A 16,416-nucleotide genomic window follows, 5' to 3' on the forward strand; every position below is an offset into this window, starting at 1 on the left:
GCTCTGAGATCTTGGATACACGGTCCTCTCTTTCTATCTTATGGAAAAGGTAGGAAAAGTGGGGGTAACTAGCAGTCCAGAGGTATATAGTCAAAGGTCGGTAACATTATCTACTATACCGAGAGATACTCAACTTCGTTATCGGCGAGATATTGTAATTTGCAATCTCTAAAGATAATTATCGATATTTGTATTGATTGACACTTCACCGATACTCGTATATATTATCTGCAATTTATATGTATGTTTTGTAACATATATAATTAATTGACCTGATAATTTAAATATCTTTTATGTACATACAATTGGAAAATTTGTGTTAAATTTAACAATCATTCAAATTTCTGTGTTAATTTAACATAAGGTGAATATGTTAGACAATAACACAAATATCGTGTAAAATTTCACACAAAAAAACGTAACACAATTTGTAAGTAATTATACTTCTTCATTAAAATTAACATTTATATTTATATATTAAAATTAAAATGTTTCAATAAATTTGACATTTATATGTTAAATTGACACACTTTATTTATTTATCGTAGAATTTATGTTTTAAAATCATTTTTATTTGTTTACTTACTCATAAATTGTATTATTTTAACAACACTAAGAAATATTGAATATGTCAATTTAACACAAAATATTCAAATAACACAATCACATTATATTAAGGGGTAACGTCACTCTAGAGCTCGAAAAAAAAGACGTGTTTTTGATCATTTTTTACGGAGATACAATAAAGGAAATGGGAAATCTGTTTATAGGAGTTTATATATACATGTTCTGAAGTAAATAAAAAAATTTTTTAATTAACATTTTTTAACAAAATGGCGGCTACATGATACGAAACTCGAGACCACCTCTCGCCGAAGGGCCGGAAAAGTTTCTCCCACAATTTTCAATCTGGAACAAAAAATCAAAATTTTTTATTTGAAAACTATATATGATTGGCTACAGAAGTACGTAGGGGATTTTGAAAATATTGAATTTCGAAAAAATAGTGCTTATCTGAAAAAAAAAATTTATTTTTCGGTAAAAAAAATTTCACCGTAAATTGTTTATAACAAAAAAAGTTGACAAAATATCAAAAAACCCCTACGTACTTCTGTAGTCAATCATATATTATAGTTTTCATAAAATTTTGGTTTTTTGTTCCAGATTGAAATTTGTGGGAGAAACTTTGCGGCCCTTCAGCGAAAGGTGGTCACGAGTTTCGTATCATGTAGTCATTTTGTTTAAAAATGTTAATTAAAAAATTTTTTTATTTACTTCAGAACATGTATAATAAACTCCTATAAACAGATTTCTCATTTCCTTTATTGTATCTCCGTAAAAAATTATCAAAAACACGTCTTTTTTCGAGCTCTAGAGTGGCGTTACCTCTTAAATTATCACGATATTAAAAATTCAATATAAAATTTTAATAAGAACTTAAGTAGACCGTTTCTAACACAAATACAAAATGTTTTTTACTGTGTAGTTTTATGATAAGTAAAATTTAGCATTGTGATTTAAAAGTCTTTCAATATACGGTAAAAAGTAAAATATATCATGTATGAACAAAAGATTCAGTTAAAAATAAAATCTAGGAGTTACATAATTCATGTCTGCTTTTTGAAATATATATTATCTTTTACTTAGTCTTTATTATAATGTAAGGATCTCATATGTAGCTGCATGTTTTTGCAAAAAATAAAATGTAACATGAACAGAACGACAGACTGAAAACAAAGGAGTTATAAAAACATTAAAGCTAAATTTATTATACGTCAAATAAAGCAATACCACTTTGCCTTTGTTTTCCCCAATAATTAATTTTGCTTCTCAAATCGGTCGTCTTTTGTTAGAAACTTGGAAATATTTTCTGCATATATTCACTGTTACACGAAACCTATAGGTTTTAACATCGGTTTCGAACGATCATATCGAAAGAAGTAATTGCCATGCAAAGATACTCTCGGTGGTTTGCCATTGCCTTCCGAGAGGTGAAGATCAAATAAAATCTTATGCGTTCTTGGTGGATTTGAATCCGGATCTTTTCAGAGAGCATCCACGTAACTCTCTACTCCAAAATCGCCACACAATAAAATATAACATAACATAATTAATATTAATTTAAATATCTTTTAACTCTAAGATTATGATAAATAAAATTTAATATTATAATTTTCTTTTTCAATGTGGTGAAAAACAAAATATAATTGATACATAAAGAAAAGAAATATCTTAGAAGTTATGTATACGATCTGCTTCTTTTTTTTTAATATACATTATCTTAGTCTTTATCTTAATTTTAAAATTTCTTATGTAGCTACATATTTACAAAAATATTTAAAAAAAATAGATAATTATAATTTAAATACTAAAGTAGCTCTTCTAAAATAATGACAAACTTTATTCAGCATCATAATTTAAGTCTCCACCAAACTATAATAAAATATAAAATATAATTTATATAGAAACAAAAGAAATATTTGAATTTAATTAAAACTAAAATTTATGTATACAGGGTGTCCCCAACATACAGCCCCACTCGTCTTGAGCAGGTAGAGCGGACTAAACTGAGTCGAAAGTCCTTTACCATTTTGCAATTTTCGCAATAGTTAACAAGATATTAATTACTAAAAATTGCAAAATATTGGTCTTGAATAATTTTTTATTCAAATACTATCAACTTTACAGAAAAACTGCAAGAGGCAAAACTAATTTATTTTCTTCTCATAAAGTTCTGAGAATTTTTTCAGAATTTTTTCAGAATTTTTTAATACCGTATTTTCTCACGTTGGTAAAAATAAGAAAATGCAGTACTAAAAAGTTGATAATAAATTCTGAAAAAATTCTCAGAACTTTATGAGAAGAAAATAAATGATTTTTGTCTCTCGCAGTTTTTCTGTAAAGTTGATAGTATTTGAGTAAAAAATTATTCAAGACCAATATTCTGCAATTTTTAGTAATTAATATCTTGTTATCTATTGCGAAAATTGCAAAATGATAGAGGACTTTTCGACTCAGTTTAGTCTGCTCTACCTGTTCAAGACAAGTGGGGCCGTATGTTGGGGACACTCTGTATAGAAATTGTATATTCGTAAAAAAAAGAACAAAAATATGCTTTTACACATTCCTGTTTTATTACTTATGTTCTGAAACAAAAGAGTACATGCATATGTATAATCTTATATCACTTTATATACAAATTGATCAATTTGATCACAATCCTTGTACTTTTCATGAAATCTTCCGAGCTTTAAAAAAAAAATAACTATATAATTATAACTAAAATAAAAATGAACACACACACGAATGGAAAATGCCATATTCATGTCAAGGCAATTCTTCGTGCCTAATAATATTTCTTGTGAATTTATACAATTTCCAGTTCAAATAAACTGTGTGCCTATTATTTATTCGTCTTGAAATACAGTCTTTGAAATTGGAGTAGTAATATCACAAATTGATAAGTATTTTAATATTATTGATGCAAATACACATGTTAGAGAAAGTTGTTAATAATAAATAAAAATAAAACAGCAATAAATATCAATGCGACATAAAAACATAAAACGTTTTCAATGATTCCTAATTGAATTCTATTTAAATTTGTCAATTCAGTCAATCCTAATATAGCTATATGTATATGTAACATACATTGTGAATAAAGAAAAGTTTTATTGGTTATATCAAATCAATTAAACAATTTGATATTGTTCCGGTTCTACTTCGTGAATATGTCGTAGAAAAAATGTAACTTTGACCTGTTCAACGTGTCGACATATTTTCATGGCTAAACTCGTTCGCAGTTTCATATGCTGAGTAAGGGAAGGAAGATTCAGCAACAAGAACGCAAGACCATCAATTTCCTAATAAACAGAGAGATATTGCTTTTAATTATAATCGTAATTAAAATTTTTATTTTCAGTATACTCTGTTCAATGAGAGAATGACCTCGGTTTGCGCATAGCAAGTAATGTAACGCTGTACAACGCTATGAAGACCTGCGCAAAATGGACGAGTTTTCGTCCGATCCGAGGTCATTCTTTCGTTGAACGGAGTATATACTCACTTCTTCTTTGATGCGATATGCAATATCCTTGCAGTCGTTTGTTTTTCTGAGATATCGAAACACATCGTCTACGCTCCAATACAACGGATTTGAATCGAGCTTTCGAGTCTTCGGTCGTCGTTGGGTCTTTTGCATTCTCACGTACTCGGCATCTGCTTCTGAGCAATCAGATTCTATGCTTGTGTCCCAATCTCTTTTAATCCCTCTAGTGATTCCTATGCCTTGACTGAATCTTGTGGAGTGTTGAATCAAATTTAAATTTGGAGGACTAGGCAGTTCTCGATCTTTGGGCTTTCTATCATTAAATGAACTACCAGAATCCTCTGAAACATTACTGGAAACCATTTCAGTTTTAACGTCATCTGATTTGTCGGATTTCTCTAAACCTTTCTGTATCATAATATCTATTTCTGAGAGCGGTTGTCTTCCGTCAAATTCTTCATCGATGAGGTTTTCTGAGATGTGCTTTACCAGATCTAACGATATATATGGCAGTTCATCTTCTTGATCATATTCTTCTTGAACCTCCTTGTGTTTTTGTGCCCATCTGCCACGTCGTCTTTTACGTTTTCTACCCCAAGGTTTCGGTTTTTGCACCATGATGCTCGTATATCCTTTCGGTTTTCCTCTTTTCCCAGTTCCAATCGATGCCGCTGAAAATTGAAAATATCAATAGTAAATGTGTGTGTATATACATTTTATATATTAATTACATAATGTTATGAATACAATGAGTTTGCATATGTGCAACACAACTTCTTTAAAATATTCAGTTACTTACTATATTTTGTTTTCGATGTTTTATAACATTCATCTGGACATTCGTTTTCCGATATGTGCAACGGACCGAATAAATTTGGGCATACCAATAATTTTTTACAAGTATTTCTGCAGAAATCTGCTACCATGTCACCGGATGTAACAATAGCTACACTCGCACGATATGTGTTATTTTTGTGCTTTGCCTTTAAGACTTCTAAATGATAACCGGGATCTGGCTTGGTATCACATTGTAAAACCTTCAAAATTCTAGCACTCCTATAGCCAACAGATACTATCATTGATAAAACTTCCCTCATGACTAGTATAACAGGTCCAGGTCCCACTGATTTTGGAAGAGTCGCTAGTTTACCCTTTGATATCATGGGACCTGTGAAACATCGATAATTAAAATATATCTTTGGACACCAAAGAGAAGAGCGTGGTTCAGATATCGGTATGTCCAAGACATTGCTTTTCTTCTTCTCCTTTGCAGACGTTTCTAGTTTTTTACAGATTTCTATGTAGTCATGCGGTGGTTTTAACGAATAGTGATTAGATTCGCACCATCCCACAGGAAATATATGCAAGGAATACATGTCAACTATATGATCCGGCCGAAAGTACTTGTTGTTATCTAATTTTATCCATAACAGATTGTCAACGATTTTATTAATATGAGCTGCGCATATTACATGTTCATGTTCTGGATCAACAGCCTCCAATCTCATGCCACATTCAAAACCTGCCTCAATAGCACAGGCATGTTCGCTAAATAAATTTTCAGGCGCTGCGCTAGCATTAAGTGCTTCCAAGTATTCATTCCAATCAAAATCTCCCGTCTTTGAAGTCCAACCTTGCGGATGGGTAATCCTGTAATATTCAGATTAAGATTTCAACAGGCAAAGAATTATATACAAAAATATTCAAATATTACGCGATTATATGTATATCTTTAAAGAATTTTAATAAACTAAATTATTTTAAGATTGACATACTTATTATATTTAATACTTACATAATATCATTGTTTTGCGCCCATCCAACTGGAAATATATATGGATGGTCTACAGTGCACAACCATGTATTATTTTCTGAAGATGAATTGTTAGAGACAAGCGTATTATTTGATTCGTTTAAACATCCAGAATGTACATCAATATTCACAAGAAAATATGCATCATCAAATACTTTCGTTACAGTAGCAGGACAAATTTTTATTCGATCTGCTGGATGCAAAGCTTCCAATTTCATTCCGATTTCAAAACTATGTTTTGAATGATCTATATTATTATTAAATAAGTCTTGCTCTAGCTTACAATCTTTCGGTTTAGATTCTAACAAGTCCTTCCATTCTTCATATGTATGCATATCGATTATCGAACTAGGTGGTTCCAAAAACCAAGTGGAATTTGATTTAGACGTAAATCCATACGGATGTAAACGCTCAGATGTACAAAATATCCAGAAGTCTTCACGAGTAGATTCTGGAGTATCATATTTCAATAAAAGACGTCCTCCAATGTTTTCAATAATCTAGAAAAAGAAAGATCCATTAAATATTTTCAAGACTATCACGTGTAAGTATTCTTAACTATTAGAGCAAAGAGAAATAAACACTTTGCTATTTCTTATTGTACAATAATTACAAGAATTATACGATTTATTTTTTAATTGTGTTTTACAAGTTTTAAATAAGATTACTTTTCTCTTTATGAATTTCTAATTCTATAACTTTGTTCTTACCGTAGCTACCCATAATTTATGTGGATGCAGCACGTCACTTATTTCAACTTTCATACCCTGTTTTATCCTTTCTGTCATACTTAAGCCATCCTATAAAGAAAATGAGTAATACGTAAATAATATTAAAGTAATATTAAAGTATTAATTAGTGTCAAATTATAGAAATGTTGATATCTTACCCCTGTCAGCATCTCAGGTGGGAGTGTACGTGCAGTGATCAAAAATTCTTGTAGTTTGTCTACACAATCTGGTGATCTCTCAAATATAACATCAGGTGGTTTTAATTTCTTATTATTTTTCACACTCCAACCAAGTTCATGACCAGCCTCTTTTGTAAGATTAAACCAAAATTCTAAAGATCTATCGTCACCACCAAGGTAACGTAATCGCAATAAGGGTCCACAAGCCATAACGATAGAAGCTATCCAATATGACTGCTCTTCCTCAGCATTATTTTTTTGTACTGGTACTTCTAGTGACATGCCCACCTCAATACTGCTCTCCAATGTCAACTCCACATGAGGGAACATAATCTGTGGAACTTCCATGCTGTTTGTGGCATCAAGATAATCTTGCCAAACAAATCCATATTCTAAAATGTATAAAATTTGACAGGATATAAATATTATTATCTGAATTTAATATATATAGCAAACTGTAATTTTTTTATCTTGATAAAATCTCATTATGACAAAAACTTTATATTATATTTAACATAAATAAATAAAAATTATATTTTTTTTTTACAAAAAACGCTTACACTATATATTAAAAAACGCGTAGATAAAAAATATAATAATACAGTAAAATTATATTTTTCAAGAACGTTTTAATTTAAAAAATTATTACTTTTATTTAAATCACATTAATTATTCATTTTCATTAAATTCATATTATAATAATAACTGTAAATTATTATAAACGAAAACATAATTTTACGAATCAATAATTTTTTTACTCTGACGTGTTTTTATCAGCTATTATTGACGCGCAAAACGCCATTTTCTGAATTGTTAATTGAGAACAGATAGAGAATTGAATTACATTCGGAACGACACAAAAAGACATAAGACACTAAGCAAAAACAATGCAACACGTGCTCTTTAACAGTTAATTATCATAACACGTGAAATTTTCCTGTGCACGATGCACGTAATTTACTTCCTCAAAGTTTCATTTAAAAACGCGTTCAACTACCATGTTGTCTATTATGCCTATAATCCACATCTACCTTTATTGGAAAGCAATAAACGTTAAAGCTATGTAAAAAAAAGACGCGCGGGAACTTGATAATCGCATGCAATTCTGACGCCAGGAGAAGTCATAAATTTCACATGTGTGAGAAAATTTCATGCATACGCGAAATTTAAAACAGACAAGTATAGTTATGAAATTTTTACCTCCATCCTGCGATTTTTCTTGCACTTGATTCTCGTACGTCTCCATATTTTATTTACACCGCCGAGCACGTAAACAAAATATATGGCAAGACTATTAATGAATCTTCAGTGAAGGACCGGCATTTTGCGTGCGAAATTAATGTAGCAAACCCTAGTTAAGAGGAACACCTACGATTCACCGTGCGCGAATGAGTGAAGGGCAGTGATCCTAAATCGTAGAATTTTTCTACGCATGCTCAGTTCTGAGCAGCGCAGTGCAGTAACGTATCCTGCCGAAAAGCTTGGGTATTATGAGGGTATTCCACCGCTCCACGAACGCTAAAATCTGATTCGTGATTCAAGAAAAAGTTACTAGACCTCACGCTGTAGATTATACATTATACACAGTCATCTCGAATGAAAATCCTTGGATATCAATCACAGACGAACAATAAAATATGTATTACGCCCTATTTTTTTGTTGCTATAGGTCATATCGATTCATTACTGACAACAACATGTTTCGTGAATCAATCTTTGTATGTTAATTGTATGCGTAACTATATGATAAAGAAATTTAATTTATAAATAATTTTTATTTTATTCCTTTCTCTATAATTTCCTTAATTTTCCTTAATTTTATAAATGTTATTTTAATATTTGCAATAAGATTTCGAAAACCGGGAAATGTGTGAGTACAAATTATTGCATTCTTTAAACAAGATTATTACACGCAAGATATAATAAGTATATAATACAGATAATTAATATTTATCCGCTCTTATGTCTTCGGAAGTAGAAGTAAACTTTAACGTTCGAATTTAAATTGTTTCAGCAACCAGAATTGTTGGCATTAATGGACTAATTTCACACATTCGATTATAACACTTAGACACTTACGAACACTAACGTAGGTTATGAATAAGTAAAATAAAGACTGCGGGTATCAATCATGAACTTTATTCTTAGGATGGAAAGTAAAAAGTGAAAATTTTAATCATTGAAGTTAATGGAGAAATGTTTCACTTTTCACTTTTTATCCTACGAAAACCGTTTCATGATTGATATCCTGGAGTGGTGGAGAGCAACAGAAAAGCATAAAGAAACTAGAAGGCAAAAATCTTAAGAGAACAGAACGTAAAAAAAGAATAAATGCCTCTAATTTTCGCCTTCTGGAAACTACGATTTTTATTTTTGTCAGGACAGTCTTATTATATTTAAATAAGATTATCATATTTAATCTTAATTGAGCTTGAATGACCTGAGTATCGGAACGATTTTTAGCATCGTAGATACTCCACATCTACCACTACACCGAATCTGAAGAAAAAATTGATTACCTAATCACATTAGTCAAACAGCCGAATTGTTCAAATGTGATTTATTAATTTATTCTCGAAACGATTTCTGGCATTGTCGATACAAAGTTTCAGTCAATAAAATAATCGGGAGTTGCATCAGAATAGTAGTAGCAAAGATCATATAATTTTAATCTTTCTTGAATAAAAATAAGACAAATTTTAACCTTCAACAAAAAAATTTTTATTTTTTATCTTAAGGAAAGTTTCCACCTTAGAAAAAGTTATATATATATATATATATGATTGTTGTTCAAAAAAGACCGAGTACAAATAAAAATTTTTTAGAGTTTCTGACCAAAGTAATCGTAATTTTATGACTGTTTCTACAAATATTTCTATCTTGTACTAAAACCTCTTTAGGGTGCTTTCCATTTGGTGATACAAATCAACTCAAATGTCGTTCTATCTGTGAGTGCTTTTCATTTCATGATATAAGTCGAATCGTGTTGTCTTTTTTACTCATGAAATATAAGAAAGTTAGAATGATGTTTATGTCAATTTATGTATGCTCGTTTTCATCAATATATGTAAATTAACTTTAATTTCGGATCTACTTCATCTTTTTTTAATTTTTATAAATGGAAAACACCTTTTGTTATTCACTGAACGTCAAGAAAGATAAAATAATGTTTGTATCCATTTGTGTCGACTTGCAGAAGGCACCGTTATTTGAATATTATATTCTCGGTAAAAAATTGTTCATGCATAAATATATTTAAACATATATAAACATATATAAGTATCTATGTATGAAATGTGTCCATACATTCTCCTTTTTTTTGTAAAATTACTGTTTAGTATAAGAGAAAAATAATAATAATGAAAAAAAAAACAAAAAATAATTAAAAGAATAATTTTTATATTATTTCTTTTAGAAAAAATCAAATTTAGAGAAATGTGAAAAAATTGCTCATACGTATAAATTATAAATAAAATATTATGAACAATTATTCTACATTTTTCCAAACTTGATTTTTTCTAAAGAAATAACATGAAAATTACCCTTTTAATTATTTTTTGTTTTTTTCATTATTATTATTTTTCTTATACTAAACAAAGAAGAATGTATCGACACATTTTTTTCTAAAAGAAAAACAATACGAAAATTATCCTTTTAATTATTTTTTAGGTTTTTTCTCATTATTATTTTTTTTTCTCATATTAAACAGTAATTTTATAAAAGAAAGAAAAATGTAAGACCATTTATAGACATATTTCATATATAATTATTACGTATGTTTAAATATATTTATGTTCATGCATGAAAAATTTTTTACCAAATTATATGTTTTTTTGTTAATTTCACTGACTATATCGAACTTGTTTGGAGGTCGGAATCCTTAATAAAGAAGAAAAAAGTAGAAAGAAATGATTGTACAGCTCAAAATTGTATTTAGCTATACAAACACATATAAAATCGTACTTAAAATCTTATTAAGTTTTACTTACAAAAAATCTGACTTAAAATCTTATATAATAAAATCTGATTATATATACAATAAGCGAAAAGTTAATGTTAATTGTCAGTGAAAATCAAGCAAAATCTATTATTTTGAACAATTTTTTAATGGAATATGTTTTTTAAAGGTTCCAAAATGACAAATTCTACTCGCTTTCTGTCAATTTATCATCATATTGCGTAACAAATTCTATTGACATCATTTCTGCTGGCATTCTGCCAATAAAATTCGTAATAGACATTTTGCAAAATCTATTTTTGACAGATTTGACTGTTTAAATATCGCCCTAGATTTGTTGAGGTACAAAAATTTCAATCTTTAATCAAACTATGTACGAATTATAAATACAAATCTATCATACAAATAAAATAAAAAGGCAAATATAGATTTTTATCAAACTATAATATAATTATATTATAATAAAAATAATATAAAAAGTATGCATTAGTAATAATATAAAAACCCTTGTTTTAAATAATTTAATATTGAAAGGAATAATATTTAAAGAAATAATTTTTGTTTTTTAATGTTTACTGATGTCAAATTATTTTAATATAATAAGATATTTTTATAGAAAAAGATATTCAAAATTTCTTTCAAAAATCCAAAAAAATTGTCCTACTTTGCACAAATTGATTAAATAGGTCATTTTAACAAGTCATGCGATCGACTATACGTATAATATGCGTGCAAAAATAGTGGGGATGCGCATGCGTTGAAAAATCTTATAATCTGGGATGACTAATTGCTAAATCTGTAGATTATCGTTTCTTGTTAGTGATAAAACAGTCGCTCTTACCACGTAAAAGACTCAAATTCGATTATTATAAATAATTTTAGAAAAAAAAATTAGTAAAATAGACACAAGTCTAAAAATATAAATAAATCCAACTGAAACTGCGTTCCTAACAGAATGAAGATACAATAATAAAAATAATAATCTCAAATATCAAATCCAATAATAAATCGTGACACTTATTGATTAGATAGAGCATAAACTATGATAGAAAACAAAGAATAATTGTTAGCAAATTCGGATGTCGGGTGCCTACTGTTACGCTCCTGATGCATAATAAAGACTTGCTACGTATACAAAAGCACAACATGCGGTTCATTCATTTCACCTGCACCTTCTGCACTCGATTCTTTGCCCTTTCTCTCTCTAACGGCCATATAATTATTCATCTTCTTTCAAATGCAAAAAATTAAATAAAGTACAAATATAACAAACAGATCTGTAAACAGATTTTTATGATATAATTGAGCAAATACATAATATTTGATAATTTTGGAAAATATATGTCGTATTTTTAATAATTAAAATGCTTGTTATATGCTTTTGCACTTAAAATAATGTCGTGTGTAAAAATTTTTGGTATAGACATGCATCTGTAGCAAAAATTGCCTTTAAACTTTAAATATAACCATTTCTTTTAAACCAATCGTTATTTCTTTCATGATACAGCTTCAGATTGTATAATTATAATCCTATCAGCAATGGAAAAATAAGATGCTTGCATACTCAAAAACAGTTCTTGTCGTACACTTTCTTTACCAAAAATATTAGCCTTCTACTATCACAGATTTCTATAGGAAAACTAGAAAAACCCTACGGATGAGAATACGGATCTATAATATACGCGTATTATTAGGTTTGTTCGCGTCGCATGCTCCAACATACTCCTACTTCCTCCAACTGTAGCTCCTATTCACTCAAACGCGCTCGTTAGAGTGAGTAGGAGCTATGGTAGGAACATGTGAAGCATGTTGGAGTATGCGACGCACAAACCTATTGATACACATGTATATGTATATTCAGGATGTCCACGCGTTGTTTCTTTTCCCTTTTAAACAATCGACGATTCGACACATACACTGTACAAGGTATTATTAAAGAAAGTCAATTAAAAGCTGGCTCGAGATTCGAGACTGCTCGATCGAGACCAACTAACAAGGACAATCATAAACGAATATTTACGACGAACAAAAACGAGCGTATAAAAATGAGTCTAGACACCGATAAGGTACTATTAAAGACGGTCATCCACGGGTAAATTTTCATGATCAAGTGAACTCGGAGGTAATTGAAGAGTACAGACATTATCGACCGTTTCAACCGTTCAATATTTAATAGACATCAGACTCTATTAGTCAATAATAGAGTATTAAATTTACGTTTTATATAATATTATATAAATACATAAATAAGCATACATATTTAAAACCCAATAATATATCGTATGTGTTGCTACAAAACTATTTTTTTTTATAATAATCAATACCACGGATATCAATTTAATGCATATTTTAAATGAAAATAGAATATCATCGCGTCATAAATGTATTCAATAGGCAAAATATTAGTAAAAAAAAACAATATGCAAGTAATTTGTCAGCAAATCGAGCAGAGTATTACAAGATATGTGCACATTTATATCTATGAAGTATCTACATGGATAATAATAAATTGAAAATTAATGCATTGATTAATCATTTAGATATTTTAATTTCATATTATATATATCACTTTCTTTAATACATAAATATGATTTTGTCGCATCGAAAGTATCAAGGTAACTTCAAATGACTTTAACGTCTTTAATAAGACGTTATTAAAACGTTACTATGCTACTAGTACGAATATATGTACATATATTCGTATTTAAAAAAACTTTATAAAATATATATAAAAATCGATATATAAAAATATATTTTATAGATTTCACAATTATATTAAAATACATATATTTAAAATGCTTAAGAGCGTAAAATATAACGAAATTCATTGGTTGTTAAAACATTAATGTGAAACATTTGAATTACGTATTATAACTTTGTATTTTCTTAATTGACGCAATTTTTTATATTTACTTTTGTAGGAGAGATCTTCGAAAGTTTTACACACATAAATTTATATTAAAGAGCTTAAAAAATTAGCCTCTTATAATTCGTCTCTATAAATATATAAGCAAGACACTAATTAGAGAGAGAGAGAGAGAGAGAGAGAGAGAGAGAGAGAGAAGTAATTTTTATTGAAAAGAGACTTACAGTGTCTCCAATTTGCTGACTCGACTCGAATCGAGTTAGCAATTCGAAAAGGTTATTAGTTTAACTGTAAGAACCACTTAGCAAATAAAGATTTCCAGGTACTTATTTAAGAAAGTTCGGAACAAATTATCTCGAAAATTATTTCTGAACTGTATGAAACTCTTGCAGAAGTTCTATCAAATGAATTTATCTAATAAAAATATTTTATTTCTTCTTAGAACAATTTTATTTCAAAAAAAATTTGCAAATATAATTTACACATATATTAATAAGAATTATTTCTAAGAAATTAATTACAAAAGTAATTATAAAAATGAGAAATCGATATGTATTTCAACAAAAGCTTGCAGAAAATAGAAATGATTAAAATCGTGTTAAATAACTTTGTGGCATAGAGTCGCATGGCTGCTATGGGGTTCAAATCCACCCAGACTCTATACGTACCAGATTTTATTTGATCATCACTTTGACCATCACCAAGACAATGACAAATCATTAAGAGTATCTTTGCCACGACAATCTCTTCCGATAGGCCGTTCCATGGTGGAGTATTTCTTCCACTATGTGCCAGTCGGTGTTAAAAAAACTGTAGGTCCCATATATCAGTGGATATAAGATGGACATATGCAGAAGAGATCACCACTGACAAAAGACAACACACTGAGAAAAAGAAATAATTTTTTAATGCTATTGATTCATCAGGTGATCACAGATTCGGTTCAGAAGAAACCACGTTATTGGAACCTCCGGATTGGTAGGAATATACAGAAAGCGATGGTGAAATAGCAGAATAGGTCGTGGGTATAGGCGATCTTTGAAGAATCGAATCTTTGTATTTCCCTAATTCTGCTTCTATAAGAATCTCATTAATGTAATGTTTAGCCATTATACGTGAATAATTATCTAATTTCTTCAGTGTCAGTGCCACGTATTCACCATAAGTTTCATTTTCATCTCGTTGACATTCTTTTTCTGCGACAGTAGCTTTTAAAATATACATTTCACTTGGCTTATCTTCATTAATCTTTCTTTTCTTTGGGTTACTTAATTCTGGAGAATAAAACATTTTCAAATGTTTTCTTCGCAACGAGGTATTACGCAACCGTACACTTCTCTCTGGTTCATGTAATGTAGCTTCTACTTTCGGACATGTTATGTCTGTTTCATTAATACCTTCTTGATCCTTAAGGTCACTATTTTTTTCTTGTTGACATGTTTCAGAAGTCTGAAATAACAACAACTTACAATAAATATATTATACATTATGGCCCATATTCAGAACGCGCTAACAACGATGTTAGCACGCTAACATACTATATTTAAAAATATTGACCCGTATTCAGAACACGCTTTTATCGATAAAAGCGCACTTTTATCTCTGAAATTCTATAATATGCGTGACGTAAAGTATAGTATGTTAGCGTGCTAACATCGTTGTAAGCGCGTTCTGAATACGGGCCATTGTGTTTATTTATACTGAAGATGGCCACATTCAGGGCCGAAACGTTTATACTTTGATTAATTGTAACTGACATAATTATTGTAATTCTTTTAATTTTATACGAGAATATATTTGATATTTCACTAACAAGATCTAGTGTGTGGCATATGCTCAACCGTTTTTATTGTTAACATACTATACTTTACGTTACGCAGATTATAGAATTTCAAAGATAAAAGCGCGCTTTTATCGATAAAAGCGCGTTGTGAATACGGGTCTATAACTATTTTGATATAATTTATTTAGTAACTTATTTTGATAAGTTATATTACCAAAAATTGTAATGTATTTAGCAGTATTTATATATAATTAATTTTCTATTCTAGATATAAAATTCTATGACTGAATGATATAATATTTGAAGAGCAGAATGAACAAATAATAATATGGTTCGAAGGAAAAACAATACTGGAGAATTAAGTTTATTTTTTCTAACAAAAAAAAAGTTTATGAAAATTCATAATCTACTCTAAAAAGAGAAGATATACTAACGTTGGGCGTTAATTTTACTTTCAAAATTAAAATTAAAAGAAATTTATAAACTGTAAATGTATGTTTATTTTACCTCAGAAGTATCTCTTATTCCTCTTGGTTTATAATGATCTCCCAAGAACGTCATTGCACGATATGCAAACCATTTTGATGATACTTTTTTCTCAGTTCCCTTTGCAGAATCAATCATCTTAATTCTCTCTCTTCTGTATGATGCCTAGAAAAAGTACTCGTAGATTTATTATCAATAATTAAAGACTGACTTATGCTGAATTCATTGAATACAAAATAATTACGTATAATAATTCTCAAAGTTATAATTACTTTTTGTTGCAATAAAATACTGGTATATAAAACCCAACATTTGTTTACCTGTAATGAAAGCCATTTCTTTTTAACATCTAGTATTGTTGTACAGAATTTGTTGGCAAGATTTTCCCACGTCTCATTTTTTTTCCTACTAATTTTATAATATGGATCTGAAGAATCCCATAAAATCGGTAAGCTTTCAATTTCATTAATAAATAACAAAGCTTTATCGTTTGGCCACTCCATTATACTTCACTAATACTTTATAATATATTTATTATTATTATTATATTAT

The 16,416-nt window shown here is 29.2% G+C and overlaps 2 protein-coding genes across 8 annotated transcripts in view; both read right to left on the bottom strand.

The window, feature by feature from the left end:
* Positions 1-3,657: 3,657 nt before the first annotated feature.
* On the bottom strand, positions 3,658-12,690 carry LOC108759925 (scm-like with four MBT domains protein 1). Of its 3 annotated transcripts, none has more exons than XM_018505657.1 (8): positions 12,646-12,690; positions 7,972-8,296; positions 6,751-7,163; positions 6,572-6,661; positions 5,844-6,361; positions 4,848-5,698; positions 4,067-4,719; positions 3,658-3,863 (listed from the first exon to the last, which is right to left on the bottom strand). In XM_018505657.1, exons 2-8 carry the CDS (start codon positions 8,015-8,017, stop codon positions 3,693-3,695), a joined length of 2,742 nt encoding a protein of 913 aa, XP_018361159.1. In that variant the 5' UTR covers positions 8,018-8,296; positions 12,646-12,690; the 3' UTR covers positions 3,658-3,692. The 3 variants fall into 3 exon arrangements, with proteins under 3 accessions (XP_018361159.1, XP_018361167.1, XP_018361151.1); XM_018505665.1 differs by lacking the exon at positions 12,646-12,690 and adding an exon at positions 12,573-12,642 and having other exon boundaries at positions 7,972-8,122; XM_018505649.1 differs by lacking the exon at positions 12,646-12,690 and having other exon boundaries at positions 7,972-8,442.
* A 1,456-nt stretch (positions 12,691-14,146) lies between these two features.
* LOC108759950 (uncharacterized) overlaps positions 14,147-16,416 on the bottom strand; it is a 2,981-nt gene continuing 711 nt past the window's right edge. For 3 of the 5 annotated variants that reach the window (XM_018505713.1, XM_018505706.1, XM_018505689.1), the window contains 3 exons: positions 16,185-16,382; positions 15,886-16,029; positions 14,147-15,044 (listed from right to left, as the gene is read on the bottom strand). In XM_018505713.1, the coding sequence (XP_018361215.1) occupies positions 14,526-15,044; positions 15,886-16,029; positions 16,185-16,367 (846 nt within the window). In that variant the 5' untranslated portion in view covers positions 16,368-16,382 and the 3' untranslated portion in view covers positions 14,147-14,525. The remainder of the gene's footprint in view (positions 15,045-15,885; positions 16,030-16,184; positions 16,383-16,416) is intronic. The other 2 variants (XM_018505717.1, XM_018505698.1) reach the window with 1 other exon arrangement.

Source organism: Trachymyrmex cornetzi, unplaced genomic scaffold (assembly GCF_001594075.2).
Source record: "Trachymyrmex cornetzi isolate Tcor2-1 unplaced genomic scaffold, Tcor1.1 scaffold1061, whole genome shotgun sequence".
Lineage (NCBI taxonomy): Eukaryota > Metazoa > Arthropoda > Insecta > Hymenoptera > Formicidae > Trachymyrmex > Trachymyrmex cornetzi.

What these genes read in the sequence shown, in the direction of transcription:
- LOC108759925 (XM_018505657.1), bottom strand. Translation starts at nt 8,017, where the DNA reads ATGGAGACGTACGAGAATCAAGTGCAAGAAAAATCGCAGGATGGAG. An exon ending in ATAAATTATGGGTAGCTACG is followed by an intron (nt 6,362 to 6,571) that starts GTAAGAACAAAG and finishes TTCTTTTTCTAG; the next exon opens with ATTATTGAAAACATTGGAGG. An exon ending in AACATCGAAAACAAAATATA is followed by an intron (nt 4,720 to 4,847) that starts GTAAGTAACTGA and finishes TTCAATTTTCAG; the next exon opens with CGGCATCGATTGGAACTGGG.